At 39.2% G+C, this 18382-nt stretch overlaps 2 protein-coding genes and 1 non-coding gene across 5 annotated transcripts in view; 2 read left to right on the forward strand and 1 right to left on the reverse strand.

Annotated features, from left to right (window-relative positions):
* HAUS6 (HAUS augmin like complex subunit 6) overlaps window positions 1–7820 on the forward strand; it is a 39290-nt gene extending 31470 nt beyond the window's left edge. For 2 of the 3 annotated variants that reach the window (XM_044939808.1, XM_044939809.1), the window contains exons 13-17: window positions 1026–1092; window positions 1403–1588; window positions 3471–3606; window positions 5177–6220; window positions 7675–7820. In XM_044939808.1, the coding sequence (XP_044795743.1) occupies window positions 1026–1092; window positions 1403–1588; window positions 3471–3606; window positions 5177–6220; window positions 7675–7736 (1495 nt within the window). In that variant the 3' untranslated portion in view covers window positions 7737–7820. Of the gene's footprint in view, window positions 1–1025; window positions 1093–1402; window positions 1589–3470; window positions 3607–5176; window positions 6221–7674 lie in introns of those variants that run through there. The other variant, XM_044939810.2, reaches the window with a different exon arrangement.
* On the forward strand, window positions 811–944 carry LOC112584120. The gene has a single exon (XR_003108466.1). It is a non-coding gene; the product is annotated as a small Cajal body-specific RNA 8 (non-coding RNA).
* A 6494-nt stretch (window positions 7821–14314) lies between the features above and the next one.
* RRAGA (Ras related GTP binding A) lies at window positions 14315–15990 on the reverse strand. The gene has a single exon (XM_025281473.2). It carries the CDS (start codon window positions 15680–15682, stop codon window positions 14741–14743), a length of 942 nt encoding a protein of 313 aa, XP_025137258.1. The 5' UTR covers window positions 15683–15990; the 3' UTR covers window positions 14315–14740.
* Window positions 15991–18382: the final 2392 nt, after the last annotated feature.

Here is an 18382-nt window from a genome sequence, read left to right on the forward strand (position 1 = left end):
TGCTTGGATGCTTAGTCACTTCAGTCGTGTCTGACTCTGCAACCCTATGAGCCATGACCTGTCAGGTTCCTCTGTCCATGGGATTCTCCAGGCAAGAATACAGGAGTGGGTTGCCATTTCCTTCTCCAAATCTGACCTGAGACAAGCCAAAACGTGTAGAATAGGACTTCCCAAGTGGCTCGGTGGTAAAGAACTCACCTGCCAATGCAGGAGACAAGAGATACTGGTTCGATCCCTGGGTTGGTAAGATCTCCTGGAGGAGGGCATGGCAACCCACTCCAGTATTCTTGCCTGGAGAATCCCGTGGACAGAGGAGCCTGGCGGGCTACAGTCCACGGGGTCACAGAGTTGGATCCAATTGAAGTAACTTAGCATGCGCGCAAGTGTAGAATGTCACAAATTAAAGTTTTATGACTTTACTATAATATATTGGCCATAAAAAATTCAGCATAAGAGAAATTGCTTTTGGACCTGAAATATCCAAAGAAGCTTACAGTTGCTGCTACAGTGCTTCTGTTATCTGAAGCCTGAAAGAAAGTGAAAGTGAAGTCGCTCAGTCGTGTCCGATTCTTTGCGACCCCATGGACTGTAGCCTATCAGGCTGCTCAGTCCATGGAATTTTCCAGGCAAGAGTATTGGAGTGGGTTGCCGTTTCCTTCTCCATGGAATCTTCTGGCAATAATGTGATTCTAGTTAACTGAATTTGTTTTTACCCTGTACTCAAGTTTCTGAGTGTTCATCAAGTCATCTAACCTGTGTAAAAAATGCTGTTGACTTAAAATACATAGTGGGTAAGGAAAATATTCAGTTTGGGAGGCTGATACACAAATTGGGCTGAAGTACTGCTCTAATTGTCACTATACCTCCCTAGAATAATACACTGCCTTTTGATGACCGGGACGAATTGAGAGAAATCGTAACGGACAGATACGGGGCAGACAGTTTCTTTACAATATTTAGATATATCAAGTGAATGGAATTCTTTCTTATTCATAACTTGGATTTAATAATATTTTTCCTTTTAGCCCTGCTTCTTTCCCGTTACAGCCAGTTCCACCATTAGGTGGAGACATTGTTACATTACTTGAAAAGGTACGTTTTAAAACAATTTAAAATTAATTCTGACCATAATTATTTATGATAAAATATTCTTTACTTTTGTTGATATCTCAAATTAAATTTGTTTTCACACTTCCCTGTTTGTGAACATTATGTACCACTCCTATTTATATATTTTTTACTACTTCTAAATGGGAATATTGGAATTTTTAAATTGTGTCAGTGAACATAGTTTTTATAGTAATGTTAACAACTTTTTATGGGTTCATGATAACTCTAGAACCTCTAATAAAGATCAGGTACCATTATTAAGTTTTTAACATTACACATCTATCTTTTTCAGGACACAAAGTTGATAACTCTTAGAGAGAAAAATGAAACAGTTCCTAAGAAAACACCAGAATTTAATGTAGAAGACTCTTCATCATCAAATAGTGCAAAGAATACAGATATTAGTACGTGTGGAGGGTCTCTGCCAGCTAAAAAAAGCAATCCATTCCAGAAGGAGCAAGATCGTCTGGTAGAAGAGGTTAGAAAAAGATTGTAATAAGTATACTGAAATATGTTATTTTCTTGATGGTGTTGGGGTTATAAGTGAAGTATAGTTCATTATTGATTAGGGGTATTTTTGGAAAGGAGGTCACAGATAATAAAAAAAGCAAAGTTTATCCTCCCCTAAAGTAGGAAAGATATAATGAAGTAAACTTACTTAAGATTACATCCATGGTTTAGAACCCATGTCCCATTCTATAACTATCCAAGAGTGTAAAAATAATATATGTATAATATTTTTTGAATTAATCATTATATAAATTGTTGAATAGATAACACCCAATTATTATACTTTATTAAAATACTCTGTTGTCTATTTCTTAGCTGAGCTTCCTCTGTTCTTGAATTTTAGAACAAAGGCTATATAATATATATTATCACTAAGCAAAAGTTTTGTCCTGCTTTTTAAATATTTCAGAAGTGAATAAATGCATGATTGTTTATGATCTTGGTTTTCTTAACCAGCTCTGTTCCTTAATACTTTTCTACTTTTCACTGGTAAGTGACCATATACTACTACTACTGCTGAGTATTAGAACTCAGTTTACATAAATTAAATGGCTAGGCTATTCTATAATGTTATTTTTATTACATATTTCCCATTGTTTGAATTTGGATAAATAGCCAGAAAGTATATCAGCTGTTTTACATTCCTGAGCAACTGAAAGAAAATTTTGGTTTAGTGCATATTGATTCATTCATTGTTTCATGGTCTCTAAGTATTTTTAAATCTCTAAAATTTTTTGTTTCTCTGTATTAGCTGATTGACTCTGTACTAAAGAAAAGATGGTTAGTCATTCTTTTTTTCTTTCCTGATATGGGAGGAAAGGCACATTTTTTGGCTAAAAGAATTGATAGTAGCAGTGGTATGAGAAGGGATGGAAGAGGAGAGTCCTAACATCTCATAAAGCTCTGAAAAGTGAAATTAATTCTAATAGTGTTTATGACAGGGCTTCCTTGGTGTCTCAGTGGTAAAGAATCTGCCTCCCGATGCAGGAGACGCGGGTTCAGTCTCTGGATTGGGAAGATCCTCTAAAGAAGAAAATGACAACCCACTCCAGTATTCTTGCTCGGGAAATCCCACGGATAGAAGAGCCTGGTGGGCTACAGTCCGTGGGGTTGCAAATGAATCGGACACAACTTAGTGACTAAACAACAACAATAGTGGTGTTTATGACAAGGAATATTTAGTGTTAGAATTCTAAGAAGCCATCTCTTTTCATGGAGGAGGGTGAAATGGAGTCAGTTTGATTATGGTTGTAGGCAGTTTCTTTTTTAGGAATCTCAGGGCACAGAGATTTTAATTTGCTTATTTTTGTTTCCTGGTTTTATTAAAATTTAGTATAGAGTGCTATTTTCATATTGTACACTTTTCTCTATTTTAAAAATATATTCCTATGTTTTGTTCACTAATTTATGTCTGATGGTGAGGTTACTGAGAAAGAAGTATGTTGTCACCATAATGTACTCTATTAATAGAGGTGCTACTGTTCAGTGGACTTTAAGAAGAACCTGTATGCTTTAGAACTGGTCATTTTAGCAGATATGGAATTGTGAAGCTCATAAGTGTGGCATATAGCTCAGATCACTGTAGTCAGAACTATCTATGTCTAAATCTTTCCAGGTATAAAGATTTATCTTTTTCTCTATGTAACAGGATATTCATTTAAGATAAGAAGGGAGGAAATGGGTTTGGGGTTTGATTTCACATTATAGGATTGTGCCTATATAGTCTGTATGAAGTGTCTGGGAGCTACATTGTTGAGCTTATTTTTGTGCATGTTGCTGTTATTATGGCTTTTGTTGTAGTCTACCAGTGGGTTTTATATTTTTGATTTACTTTTTCTTTTCTGTTTTAGGTCGCAAGGGCAGTTGTATCTAATTCACCACAGCTCTCTGAAGAAAAAGAAGTAAAATTAGAGGAACTAATTGACTCTCTAATTTCTAACCCATTCTTAACAAGGAGTCAAATTCCCCGAACTCCAGAAAACTTGAGTGAGTTAATAATGCTTTTGGTCACTTTTCTTTCTTAGACATACTACTGTTAGAACCATGGTCTGACAGATCTTCTGAAATTCATTTTAAAATTGTTTTCTGTATCTTTCAGTTTAGTGGCATTGGCTGTATTTGTTTTGATGTGGGGGACTTTTACTGAAATACTGTGAGCACTGTCACTCATATGGCAGTCCTTCAGCAGTATTATTTTGCCCTGATGACTATACAGTTTTGTGTTTGTTGTTTTACTTGGCTTTTTCCTGGAAAATATTTTAGTTGATTACTTAATAGAATCCTCTGCCTCCACATCTGATTTGTGATCAACATTTATAGAGTTTAGTTGCTAAGTGGTGTCTGACTCTTTTGTGTGACCCCATGGACTGTTGCCTGCTAGGCTCCTCTGTCTATGGGATCTCCCAGGCAAGGATACTGTAGTACGTTGCCATTTCCTTCTCCAGGGGATCTCCTTGACCTGGGCTCAAACCCATGTCTCCTGCTTTGGCAGGAAGATTCTTTACCACTGAGCCACCTGGGAAGCCCACTTATAGAGTATGGAGGCCATATTCTTCTAGTCAACAACCAGCAGCATCAGCCAAAAACTGTGTGTACAGAGATCTCATCTATTGCTCCCAAGCTTGTCAGACTCTCTAGTAGTTTCTCCTTACAACCTGTATCACATAGGCAAAGTTCTGATATTCTTGTCCTCATGTAGGCACATCATCCTGGGTGAGTGAGTAAGTGTAATTTCCATTATACTACTAGAAATGACATATTGAAAGTTAAATGGATTCAGTTCAGGTTGAACCTAGCCACTGTATAGGTTGGTGTTTGGCAAACTACATCTTGCAAACCACATCCGCCCACTGTATGTTTTTATAAATAAAGTTGTTTTGAACACAACCTTGTTCATTTGTAGGGCTTCCCTGTTGACTCAGAGGTTAACGCGTCTGCCTGCAATGCGGGAGACCTGAGTTCGATCCCTGGGTTGGGAAGATCCCTTGGAGAAGGAAATGGCAACCCACTCCAGTATTCTTGCCTGGAGAATCCCATGGACTACATGGGATTCTGTAGCCTCGTGGGCTACAGTCCATGTTGTTGCAAAGAGTCAGACATGACTGAACGGCTTCACTTTCTTTCTTTGTTCGTTTGTCAGCATATCTTTTATGGTTGCTTTCGCACAACAGTGACAGAACTGAACAGTTGCCACAGACAAGATGGTGTGTAAAACCTGATGTATTACTATTTGGCCCTTTATAGAAAAAGTTTGCTGAACCCTGGCCTAGATGGACAAGAAAATATCTTTTAAACACATGTAATTTGTATGTGCTGTGTGAAAGTATATGCATATTTCAGGAACAGCTTTTGTTTGTTGTGTGATCATTTGGAGATGTGGTTCTTTGATGTTGTTGGGCTTTGGTATATTGTGGAGCCTTGTCATTCAGCTGGCATACCTATGAACATATACTGAGTCAGCAGCTTTATCTTGAGCATGAGAAATGAAATGTTTAATTGCATGTTCTTTTTGGGAATTTATTAGCAACTTGTGTTATTTCCCTCTTCATTTAATTAGTAAGTGAAATTCAGAGCTCATGGAGAAAAGCTGTTGATACAGAAGATAACAGAAGTACAGAACCAATTCAAGTGGATACTGAACGTAGAGAAGAATTGCCAGAATCCTTACCTGTGGTGCATAATCAAAAAGAGTTTAGCATGGCCAGTTTCTTGTCAGCAGCCACTGTGTCCGATTCTAGTCATTCTCGTCTGCCTGAAGAGAAAGTTGTTTCAGATTGCCTCGAGTGTGTGCCTCAGAAACCCGTGGTGACCACTTGCATAGGTGAACCAACAACACAAAATCCATCAGATTTGTTAAATAAGGACATAATTTGTATGCAAGATTTGGACTGTACAACTTTACAGAACAAACTTTTAGAAACTAGCCAAATAGAGACATTTTCCCCTGCTGTAGGCAATAGAAGAAATGTGTTAGGTAGCAGTGAAGAAGATAATATTAAAATATCAGACCAATCAAAAGCTTCTTACGAAGACTTTTCCATGTATAACAGTATGTTATGGAACTGTTTTCAGGTATCAAGTGGAATTAGTTCCAGTTTTAAAGATGGTGATTTTGGCATATTACATGAAACTCTTCCAGAAGTTGGTCACGTAAGTCTTATTAGCCCCAGTAGTACAGAGGCCACTTTTAACCTGGAACCAAATAGTCCTATGCACAGTGGCATTTTCACAGAAGATGTTGTGGGAGAAAAACAGACTACTCCAGAATCAGACTTCAATTTACAGGCTACTTGCAGTGGATATGAGGCTCTGAAGAAATCTCCGTCCAAGCGAAGGGAAGAAATTTACCTCTGTAATCCTGAAATACTTGAAAGACACAAACCAGAATTGAGCCTTACTCCACAAAAGATGCAGACTGATGATATGCTTAATTTTTTGGGCATTCATGATTTGCACATTGACTATACAAAACCATCTTCACGCATGTCCCTTGGTGAAAGAAAACGGTCTCTTTCACCACTAATTAAGTTTTCTCCAGTGGAACAAAGATTAAAGACCACAATACCATGTAACCTTGGAGAACTTCTATCTAATTTAACAGGTAAGATTTAACTAGACGTGGGCATATTGACCTGTTGAAAGTTTTCTCTCAACTTCTCGTAAAAATAGTATTCAGTGACTGTTACACGATCTTGTTAATGAGACAGAATATATTCCTTATTCCTTCAGTCAGGATGAGAAAAGTGAACCCATCATTTTTATGGGTACTTTCAGAATCTCTTGTGATGAGATGATGTATATAACTTACAACTGGTATGGGACAGGGGTGGAAAACAAAACCAAAATCCTGGAACCTGTTGCTTTTGTAATACAAACTACTGAAAATAGATCTTGTCAAAATCTTCACTAATGGAAGATGGTTCTAAAAACGTTGAGAAATATCTCAAAACTTATAGCATCTATGATTTGCTTTGAAGTAATTTGATGGGGGTGTGGTGACAAGATGGGTCAGTGTACTACTTTCCTAGGGCTGCCATAGCAAAGTACCACAAACTTGGTGGCTTAAGACAACAGAAATTTTTTTGTTTCTGGAGGAAACAAGTTTTGGAGGGTAGTACTCAGGCTCACAGTGTTGGCATGACCATGTTCCCTCTGAAATCACAGAGGATGATCCTTGACTTTTCTAGCTTCTGATACTCCCAGGTGTTCTTTAGCTTGTGGCAGTGTAGTTCATCTCTGCTTCCACCTGCACATGGCATTCTCCCCTTGTGTTTTATGTACCTTCCTATAAGGATACTCGTCGTATAGACTGACAGCCCATTGTGCTCCCATCCTACTCTTAACTGAATATGTCTGCAGTGACCCTATTTCCAAATAAAGCCATATTCTGAGGTACAGGGGTTAGAACTTTAACATCAGGTGCAGAACATGTACTTTAACATGAGGTACAGAAGTTAGAACTTCTTTTGGAAGGGACACAGTTCAACTTGTAACAATTAGTATTAATAATTATTGAAGCTGGATGGCAGATAAGTTTTGCTCATCATAAAGAGTTAAAAACAATTGCTCTTGGAACTGTATTCAATATCTTATAATAACCTATAATGGAAAATAATGGAAAAATATGTAATATAGTATAAAATATGTATAATGTATATGTTAAAAAATATAAAATCAATATAATATAGGTAGTAAGAAATATATAAATCACTTTGTCCATCTGAATCTAATACAATATTGTAAATCACCTGTACTTCAACAAAACAAAAACTGCTCTTAAAGCATGCTAGAACAGATATAGATCTGGTAATACAGATTATAAATCATTCTGATTTGCCCATGATAATTAAACACTGGTGTGTTAAAAAGTATTCTAGGACAGATGTACCTCTGGCAAAGAGGTACCTCAGTGAGAATAATGGTAATTTTATCACAGTTACGTATTTGCCTGTGAACTTTTTCTGAAGACTGAAGTTTGCTATTACATGGTATTTGACATACTTTTTCTTTATAATGTTTATCCTTTTTTTTCTCTTTTTAAAATCAATTTTGCAGAAGAAGAAATCTTGAATAAGAGCCTTGATGCAGAAGTATCTCCATCTGACTCGACAAGATGAAGCAGTAGCCCAGTCAGTTTAACTATGATGCACTTAATTTGAAGCAATGTCATAAAATAAAAACTAATTTGCAGTTTAAATACACATGGGAAGTGTAACTGTTTTTCAAAGTCTAAAAAAGTCTTAAATAATGCCTGTTAGCCTTTTCTACTGTTTTTAGGTAAGGAGAATATGTTTGGATTTTCTTGCTTTGTATGGATAGGGGGTTGAACTGTGAAGTATTAGAAAGCAAATATCAAGTTATGTGAAGCCATTTTGGTTTCTTTCTTGAGATTCTATATCATTTGAGCTACCCAGGAAGCCAGAGTAATATTGTAAGCATGAAGTAAATGACAAGGTAGTAGGCTAATTTATTATGTCCTAATTCAGTTAATTAACATAAAGAGTAGTTTTTGATGTAATTTTATCAAGTGGTTTATTTAATAGCTATTAGATATATGATTTTTCTTTTTAGGGAAATAACTTCTATTAAGTGAGGAGAGTAATGTATAGTCAAAATGACAAAGTTTAAGTTTGAGAAAGCTCTAAAGAGGCTTAATGATTATTCAAGTAGGTTGGTCCTGAAAAATGATGTTTGATAGAATAAAGTGCCTGTGATGATAGTGAAGACTGGGGTAGAAAGAAAAAAGTGGAAGATGACTAGATATTTTTGAGGGACAATAACTATAAATCCATTCAGTGGATTGTATAGCAGTTTTATGTTTAGACTAATTTAGACTTTGAGAATTTAACTCTAGTGTTTTATTTGAACAGAAAAAAGTAAAAAATTAGTCTGTATTTTTTTTTGGAGGGGCACTATTTTTGGGGGAGCTAATTTGTATTGTTACTTTCCTCCTCTAAAACCATCAGTTCCCCAACTGCCTATAGAACAGCTTCAAATTAACTTGAAAAAACTGAATTTGGGGTTAAATAACTTGTTCAGTGTTACACAGCTATGTCAGTGATGAAGCTAGGGTTTAACCCAATTTTCCTTCCTTAATAAACCAACAAGACCTCTCAGAACTAAAAGGCCAAGGTGTAGGATATGGCTGCAGGAGTGGGCTTTCTGGACTCTAAATGGGAGTCAGATGTGAGGTCTCTTGTACAGTGTCCTGCCTGATTTAGTCAGGCCTCCCAGCCAAGAGAAAGGCTTGTCTTTAGCATTCAGGTGAATACATGCCATTACCCTCTGTGAACCAGGAGGTTAAGTACATGCTGGAAGGGTTATAGCACCTACAGCACCCCTGTGTCTAATGCCAGCTCTTAACCATCACAGCTTTGTCCATTTGCCAAGAAACTGGCCAGAAGAGGAGAAAAGTTGACGGAGAGAGTTCTGGAAGTAGATGGGCTTAATAGTTCATCTTTCATGACTCATTTGGCTTATTTTCTTTTGTGTTGCTTGTTTGATCCAAGTTTGAAGGCCAGGCATGTGTGTGTGGGTGTGTGTGAGAAAAGACATAAGAAAAACACATATAATTACTCTGTTAGCAGTGGAAAAGAAAGTGGAAGAGAAAAGCTTCTCCCCAGGTGGCATATTCTTTTATTAGTTAATAGAACAAATAGGGACTCTGCAGGTCTTCAAGGAAACTGTTCTCTAGTCTTAAGAAACCCAGTACTGGTAAGCTCAAAATTAATATGTTAAGGAGAAGGTGCAGCTCTCATACTAGCATCTACAAATTGCCAGGGCCATTCCTAGATACTTAATATGTGTGCATGTTAAGTTGCTTCAGTCATATCCGACTCCTGGTGACCCCATGGACTGTAGCCCACTAGGCTTCTCTGTCCATGGGATTCTCCAGGCAGGAATACTGGAGTGGATTGCCATTCCCTTCTCCAGGGGATCTTCCCCACCCAGGGATTGAACCCGAGTCTCTCACATCTCCTGGATTGGCAAATTCTTTACCACTAGCACCACCTGGGAAGCCCAGATACTTAATAATATGTATTAGATACTTAATAATACAAATTATATCATTTAATTCTTAAACCTCTGTAAGATAGTGATATTGTACCTATTTTATAGATAATGATACCAAAGCTAGGGACCTTCTTTAAATGACTTGTCTAAGATGGACTCAAGAAATTACCTGGGATACATCTTAAAAAATGTGGATTCTGTAGGTCTAAAAGGAGGATTAGAAATTTCCACTTTTAAATATGCTTCCCTGGTAATTGTTAGGCTTAATAAGAAGCTTGAGAGTCAGTGCCAGGGGATATAGATTCGCCTTTAGTCCTGGGGTATCTTAAAGAAGCTAGGTACACTATTCACACCATACTGCTTTATAGATCTTAGCTGTTTGATAAGGAAACTGTTTGGCAGAAAGTGAAGAACTAAAGAGCCTCTTGATAAAAGTGAAAGAGGAGAGTGAAAAAGTTGGCTTAAAACTCAACATTCAGAAAACTAAGATCATGGCATCTGGTCCCATCACTTCATGGCAAATAAATGGGGAAACAATGGAAACAGTGACTGACTATTTTTTTGGGCTCCAGAATCACTGCAGATGGTGACTGCAGCCATGAAATTAAAAGATGCTTGCTCCTTGGAAGAAAAGTTATGACCAACCTAGATAGCATATTAAAAAGCATATTACTTTGCCAACAAAGGTCTGTCTAGTCAAAGCTATGGCTTTTCCAGTGGTCATGGATGGATGTGAGAGTTGGACTGTGAAGAAAGCTGAGTGTTGAAGAATTGATGCTTTTGAACTGTGGTGTTGGAGAAGACTCTTGAGAGTCCCTTGGACTGCAAGGAGATCCAGTCAGTCCATCCTAAAAGATCAGTCCTGAATATTCATTGGAAGGACTGATGCTAAAGCTGAAACTCTAGTACTTTGGCCGCCTGATGTGAAGAGCTGACTCATTGGAACAGATCCTGATTCTGGGAGAGATTGAAGGTGGGAGGAAAAGGGGATGACAGAGGATGAGGTGGTTGGATGGCATCACCGACTCAATGAACATGAGTTTGAGTAGACTCCTGGAGCTGGTGATGGACAGGGAAGCCTGGCGTGCTGCATGCAGTCTTTGAGATTGCAAAGGGTCGGACACGACTGGGTGACTGAACTGAACTGAACTGAATGGAAGCTGAAGCTTACAGTAAGTGTAGGCCCTAAATTGCTGAGAATCTGAAGATCAAAATACCTAGATATTAATGGATTTACAAAAACCACATTGTTAAATGAGTCATACCTGGGATAGGCTGAGAGTTTTTGGCATTCTTCCCTGTCCTTTGTATGCTAGTTGTATAAACAAAAGTATATTAAATCTGTCACTTTCTTGTAAACCATTTTGATTATGACTTATTGCTTTTAGTCTCTTCCTTGTCCGTTATTGCCTGCATACATGCCTTTTGTCCTTAAGGGACTGCTTTGATCATACCATTTTGTTTAAAATGGAAAAACCATTAAAATGGTAATTCTAGAATTGAGTTAAAATTTAAAGGCATACAAGGTTCCCTCCATAGATTCATCTATTCCCCCTTCCACTATGGTCTCCCCTCTTTTTTTTTACTAAAGTGCTTTGGTCAGCATGTGTCTTTAAAAATCTTAATTCACAATTTTGAACCTGGAACATCCTAGTTTCATCTCCCAGCTTACCACAATTATATTTGTCCTTTAGAAAGCGAAAGTCTCTTAGTCTTGTCTGACTCTTTGCGACCCCATGGACTATATACAGTCCATGGAATTCTCCAGGCCAGTATACCGAAGTAGGTAGCTGTTTCCTTCTCCAGGGGATCTTCCCAACCCAGGGATTGGACCCAGGTCTCCCTCACTGGAGGTGGATTCTTTACCAGCTGAGCCACCAGGGAAGCCCTTTGTCCTTTAAGGTTCAGAACAAATCTCACATTCACCTTGAAGTCTCTTTCCTTATCCATTGTCCTGTCCCTTCTCTAAAATTCCTTATGCTGCTGCTAAGTTGCTTCAGTCGTGTCCGACTCTGTGCGACCCCATAGACGGCAGCCCACCAGGCTCCCCCATCCCTGGGATTCTCCAGGCAAGAACACTGGAGTGGGTTTCCATTTCCGTCTCCAGTGCATGAAAGTGAAAAGTGAAGTTGCTCAGTCGTGTCCAACTCTTAGCGATCCCATGGACTGCAGCCCACCAGGCTCCTCTGTCCATGGGATTTTCCAGGCAAGAGTCCTGGAGTGGGGTGCCATTGCCTTCTCCAAAATCCCCTATAGCTTATGCTAATTTTTGTTCACTTAGTATTTTTCATTTATTGCTTTTATCATGTTTTTTCATGGTTGTGATTTCTCCAGTTGTATTGATTAAATACACATATACCTATGTAGATGTGTGTGTGGGGTGTGACCATACATACTTCTTTCTTAGCTGATACATAAGTATTGGAATTGTTTCCTTTGCCTTCTGTATGATGGAATTAAAGTAATGGTAAAGAGGGAGGGCTACTTTATTGCTATAAGAGTACTTTTTCTCATTACAACAGAATGTACTTTTATTCACTATTCATAAGATGAAGGTGTATAAACTGACTTCTGTATTAGTATGAAACTTCAGATAATGCCTGCTGCTGCTAAGTCACTTCAGTCATGTTCAACTCTGTGCGACCCCATAGATGGCAGCCCACCAGGCTCCTCCGTCCCTGGGATTCTCCAGGCAAGAACACTGGAGTGGGTTGCCATTTCCTTCTCCAATGTACACATGCATGCTAAGTCACTTCAGTCGTGTCCAACTCTGTGCGACCCCATAGACAGCACCCCACCAGGCTCCTCCGTCCCTGGGATTCTCCAGGTAAAAATACTGGAGTGGGTTGCCATTTCCTTCTCCAGTGCACACATGCATGCTAAGTCATTTCAGTTGTGTCTGACTCTCTGCAACCCCATAGACAGCACCCCACCAGGCTCCTCCATTCACAGGATTCTCCAGGCAAGAATACTGCCTATATGTCCTAATTGTTTTAAATGCTTAAAGAGGACAAGCAAACAATATTGCTCAACATGAAAAATGTTATCAAGTGGAATAAAAACTATATCATGTTAAAGAAAATCAATTTGGGGGAATTTAATTGAAAACAAATTGGAATCAAAATACAAGTATTTTGAAACCATTCTTTACCATGTATTTTGTAACCATGATCTTTGGAGTAAATTTTAATCCTTGAGAACTATATAAAAGGAATCACTATTTTTTCCCCTAAGTATACTAAAATAAAGTTTAAGGACATTTTCCTTAATGTAAAAGTATTTGCTAAAGTAAAATTCTTTCACATTAAGTTGCCAATATATAGTTGATACACCTTTCTTCTTATGCACTGTCAATGTCAAAGCCACATCCTAAATTTAAAATATCTGTGAGTCCTCCATGGGACTATTTGTAAATGTTTTACATACTACAGTTTTGAATAAACATAGCACCTAGCTCTAGAGTATTAAATGTGGAATTTAAAATGACTTTTAAAAGTATATCTATACTATTAGTTTAATAATGTCTGAATAGCTTCTTGCCCTTCATAGGTAGGGACCTTGTTATCCACAGTTGCTGCTATAAAGGATTTAATAAATGTTAAATAACTTTATAAAGGTTTGGAAATTCCATATCACTTGTATTACATGTCTGTATATAGAGATAATGCCTCATTTGTAAAATGAGAGGTGAGGTGTTTTATCTCTAAGATATTTAGATTTCATTTAAAACAATATATGAGGCAGCTGAAACAGGGCATTTTAGGTCTTTTTTATTTCACTATATCACATTGCCAACTCAAAACAGGAATCTTAGAACTCTTCCCTGAAAGTATGTAATCAAAGAATCGGATTGAAAATTATTCAATTTCCAGATAAATACAGATGGGAAAGTGATCTTGCCCAAGGCGAAACACTATTCTTTAAGAGAAGTCACTTAACTTACTAGGCTTCAGTTTATACAATCTATGAAATTTGGGGAATTATATGAAGGAATAATGTATGGCTAAAATGCTAGGATTTTTATGATTAACGTTTTTGTCAATGGAGGAAGTAGTGGCATGTAAGGGGCGAGGATCTGCAATTTCACTGCCTAAGTTGCAGCTGTATGACCTTAATAAGGTCATGGCAGTTTTCTCATCTTTTAACAGAGATAAAAGTAATCTGCCTTACAAATTAGGTTAGATAAGAAAATGCACATTAAGTCTTTAAGAATACCTGGGATTTAGTAGGTAGCTCCTATTTTGCCAGGCTTCACAGCCAATAATTTGGCAGTGGGGGGAAGAATGGTTCAGTAGGTAGTATTGACAACTGACACATTAGTATGTGCCAGGCCCTATTCTAAATGCTTTCCATATTGTTTTAATCCAATGAAGCAGTGCTATTCTTATCCACATTTTACAAATGAGGGAACAAACAGTAAAATAAAGTACTTTGCTCAGTTCATGGAGATAGTAAGTGAAGGCACTAGAATACTAGTGCTAGAATACTAACTCAGCTCAGGTGATCTAGCTCCAGAGACCATTCTCTTAACCACACTGCTGCAGTTGCTAAGTAACATCCTTAAGGCGATGGGGGAGCCAAGATCACACAATCAAATTTACCAGTTAAGCAGTACCTGTGGGCAGTCAGAATCTACAGCTTTAATATTAACCACCTTCAAATTATTTCAAATAAGACCATATTTTAAACTGCTAACAGCAAATGTTTATTCGTGATTGAAGCCAGAAGAATTTATAAACGCATTTTAATACCTTGCTGATAAAATAACATTACATCTTTGCAACCTTGTAAGGAATACAGAAGATATTGTAAAGGCTTTGTGTGTATCTACTATAACCAGGTAATCAGAACACACATACACACATACACCACCACCCACTTTAGTGTTACCCCATACCAACTTTTCAGAAAGGCCATCTTTAAAGCTCTACTGGATAAGTGAGTAAATAGAGTCCAAAAGACTGGGGAGAAGGGAAGAAAGAGATGAAAATGATAAGCAGCACACATTTCAAAGCCCACTTATAAGCACACGACATTATGAATATTGAAAAAAAAGGGGTGGGGGGAAGGCAATTAAGCATTTTCAGAGAGCGTGTTTTGGCAATATTCAACGCATAAGGAGGCTGTGCTTGGGACCATCCACTCTCTCCAGCTTCTCAAAGTGTTTCCTGGCATTGCGAATGTTGATCAGAGTAGCCGCAGAAGGGATAGACGGATCCGACATAACCACCATCACGTACGTGTTTGATGTGAAGATGTCGATGAAAGCAGCGAAGTTAGAATTCCTAACTTCCATGCTCTGGAAAGAAGCGGCCAATTTACTGCAGCTCAGCTTGAACTGCTTAATTATGTTGCTGATCTTCTCGAATCGGTGGACATCACGCTGCTCTTTGCACTGGTAATGGGAGATGACCAAGAACGTGGCTCTCTCGAACAGCAGAACTTCATCGGCCTCAATAATCTGGGCAAAATTCCTGAGATTCATCTCCAGCTGCTGGACATTTGGAATCAGCTGATAGACAATACTGGACCAGGCTTTGTAGAGCGTTTCATCCCAGATGGATGTTCGAAAACAAGCACACTCCAGCGGGCGAGACAAACGCCTCAGGTCTTCCTCTCGCTCTTTAAAAATCAGGTCACGCTGATCTTCCTGAACCAGATCCATCTTGTGCACCAAGCAGAAGATTTTGGCATCAGGAGAGTTCTGGAGGATGGCCTCCAGACACGACTGGTAATAATGCATGTCCTTTTCCAGTTCGCGGCTCTCCACGTCGAACACATAAATCAGAACCTCGACATTACGGAAGATGTTGTCTCGCTGGCTGGTGAAGTAATTTTCCATGAAGGTGTCCTGACCGCCACAGTCCCACAGATTCAGCACTAGGTTACCCAGGAATCGGACGTGGGAGTGCTCCACATCAATGGTGGCACCCAGGCGCCGGGTGTCGCGAGCGATGTAATTGGCAAAGATAATAGACCTCATGCTGGTCTTCCCCGACCCGCTCTTCCCCATTAACAGCACCTTTTTCTTCATGGCTGTATTTGGCATCACCCGCCGGAGCCGCCGCGGACTGGGCCTCTGGGCGCGGCCTAACTGCAGCGCAGACGGAGGGAGGGAGGAGCCGGGGATTTCGGGGGCTCAGCCGGCTGGGCCGCGCGCCTCTGTACAGCTGGGGAAGCCGAAGGGGCGAGCTCGGCGCTGGGAAAGGCCGCGTCCGGTGAGCTCTTTCCCTGGGGAGAGCGCCACGGGGCGGACGGCTGCAGCAGCTCCGAAGAAACGAGCGCCGTCCGGGGAGAGAAGTCTCTGAGCCTCCGCAGCCACCCACTTCCGGCGGCGATCTCGCGAGAACCCGCGCTCTCCAGCGTCGCTGCCGGAAGAGCTTTGAAAAACCGCTCTATTAATTATTATAATAGATAATTAATTATCTATTAATTATTAAAACCACCCGAAGGAGAGATTGGGAGGGGAACACAGGACTCGAGTGTTCTGTTCTCCTATTTAAACTGAGCTTACGGTCGCAAAATTGTACGTGCGTGGGCAGTTGGGAGAATTGCTGCCACCTCGTGGCCGAAAAAACACAGCACACCACTATGGGCGGTGTACTTTTGGGTGGTTTTAACCTCCTGGCAACCCACTCCAGTACTCTTGCCTGGAAAATCCCATGGACAGAGGAGCCTGGTAGGCTATAGTCCATGGGGTCGCAAAGAGTCGGACACGACTGAGCAACTTTACTAACCTCCCCTGGAGTAGGAAATGGCAACCCACTCCAGTATTCTTGCCTGGAAAGTCCCATGGACAGAGGAGCCTGGAGGGCTACACGGTCCTTGGGGTCGCAGAAGAGTCGGACGCGACTAATCCACTAAACAAAAACAATGTGGTGAGAGCATCTTAAACCTACTCTCTTAGTAAATTTCCAGCATTCAATACAGTGCTGTTAGTCATCATGTTGTAGGTTAGATCTCTAGACTTATTCTTCGTGCGTAACTGCAACTTTGTATCCTTTGACTATTATCTCCCCATCACCCTCGTTTCCCCTACCTGGTAATAATTATTCTTTCTGCTGCTATGTGTTTGACTTTTTTAGATTCTAAAGATAAGTGAGATCATGCAAAGTTTTTTTCTTTTTTGTCTGGGTTATTTCACTCAAGGCTGATGCCCTCCAGTTTCATCCCTGGTGTTGCAAATGACAGGATCTCCGTTTTAAAGACTGAGTAGTATTCCCGTTGTATATATGTAAATCACCATTTCTTCTTTTTTTTTCCAACGTAAACATTTTTCTTTTGTTTTTATGTTTAAAACAACATATCTTCATTTTCTGAACCAACAGGAGTATTTTCTAACACCATATTCTACAAGTGGATATTGACATACATTTTAGTTAAAATATATCAACAAAAGAATTCCTGCTGGAAGTTGAACATTTTGGGGTTTTCAGTTCAGTCGCTCAGTCGTGTTGGACTCTTTGTGACTCCATAAACCGCGGCACGCCAGGCCTCCCTGTCCATCACCAACTTTTGGAGTTCACTTAAACCCATGTCCATTGAGTTGGTGATGCCATCCAACCATCTCATCCTCTGTTGTCCCCTTCTCCTCCTGCCCTCAATCTTTCCCAGCATCAGGGTCTTCTCAAATGAGTCAGCTCTTCACATCAGGTGGCCAAAGTATTGGAGATTCAGTCCCACCAATGAACACCCAGGACTGATCTCCCTTAGGATGGACTGGTTGGATCTCCTTGCAGTCCAGGGGACTCTCAAGAGTCTTCTCCAACACCACAGTTCAAAAGCATCAATTCTTCGGTGCTCAGTTTTCTTTATAGTCCAACTCTCACATCCATACATGACCACTGGAAAAACCATAGCCTTGACTAGATGGACCTTTGTTGACAAAGTAATGTCTCTGCTTTTCAATATGCTGTCTAGGTTGGTCATAACTTTCCTTCCAAGGAGTAAGCGTCTTTTAATTTCATGGCTGCAATCACCATCTGCAGTCATTTTGGAGCCCAGAAAAATAAAGTCAGTCACTTTTCCCATCTATTTGCCATGAAGTGATGGGACCGGATGTCATGATTTTAGTTTTCTGAATGTTGAGCTTAAAGCCAACTTTTTCACTCTCCTTTTTCACTTTTATCAAGAGGCTCTTTAGTTCTTCTTCACTTTCTGCCATAAGGGTGGTGCCATCTGCATATCTGAGGTTTTAGTATTCAGTTTATTTAAGTTCTTCCAGTACTTACACTGGATTATGGTGATTCCCCTCACCCCCTTTCCACAGTGTTATTGAGCTATGACATTGTATTGATATTCATTTTAGCTGTACAGCCTAATAATTTGATATATGTATATCTTACCAGCTGATTACCACAGTAAGTTTAGTTAACACCCATCCCCTCACATAGTTACAATTTTTTCTTGTGATAATAACTTTTAAGATCTATTCCTTTTAGCAAATTTCAAATATACAATACAATATTGTTAACTATAGTCACCATGATTGACTATAACTATTTAGTTAACAATGCATTACATGCCCAGACTTATTTATGTATAACTGGGAGTTTGTACTTTTAGACCACTTTCACCCATTTTTCCCACCTCCTAAAACCCCACTTCTGGCAACAACCAATATGTATCTATGAGTTTAGATTTTAGATTCCACATATAGATGAGATCATGTGTCTGACTTATTTAACTTAGTATAAGGCCTTTAAGGTCTATCCTTGTTATTGCAAAAGGCAGGATTTTCTTCATCTTT

Source organism: Bubalus bubalis, chromosome 3 (genome assembly GCF_019923935.1).
Source record: "Bubalus bubalis isolate 160015118507 breed Murrah chromosome 3, NDDB_SH_1, whole genome shotgun sequence".
Taxonomy (NCBI): Eukaryota; Metazoa; Chordata; class Mammalia; order Artiodactyla; family Bovidae; genus Bubalus; species Bubalus bubalis.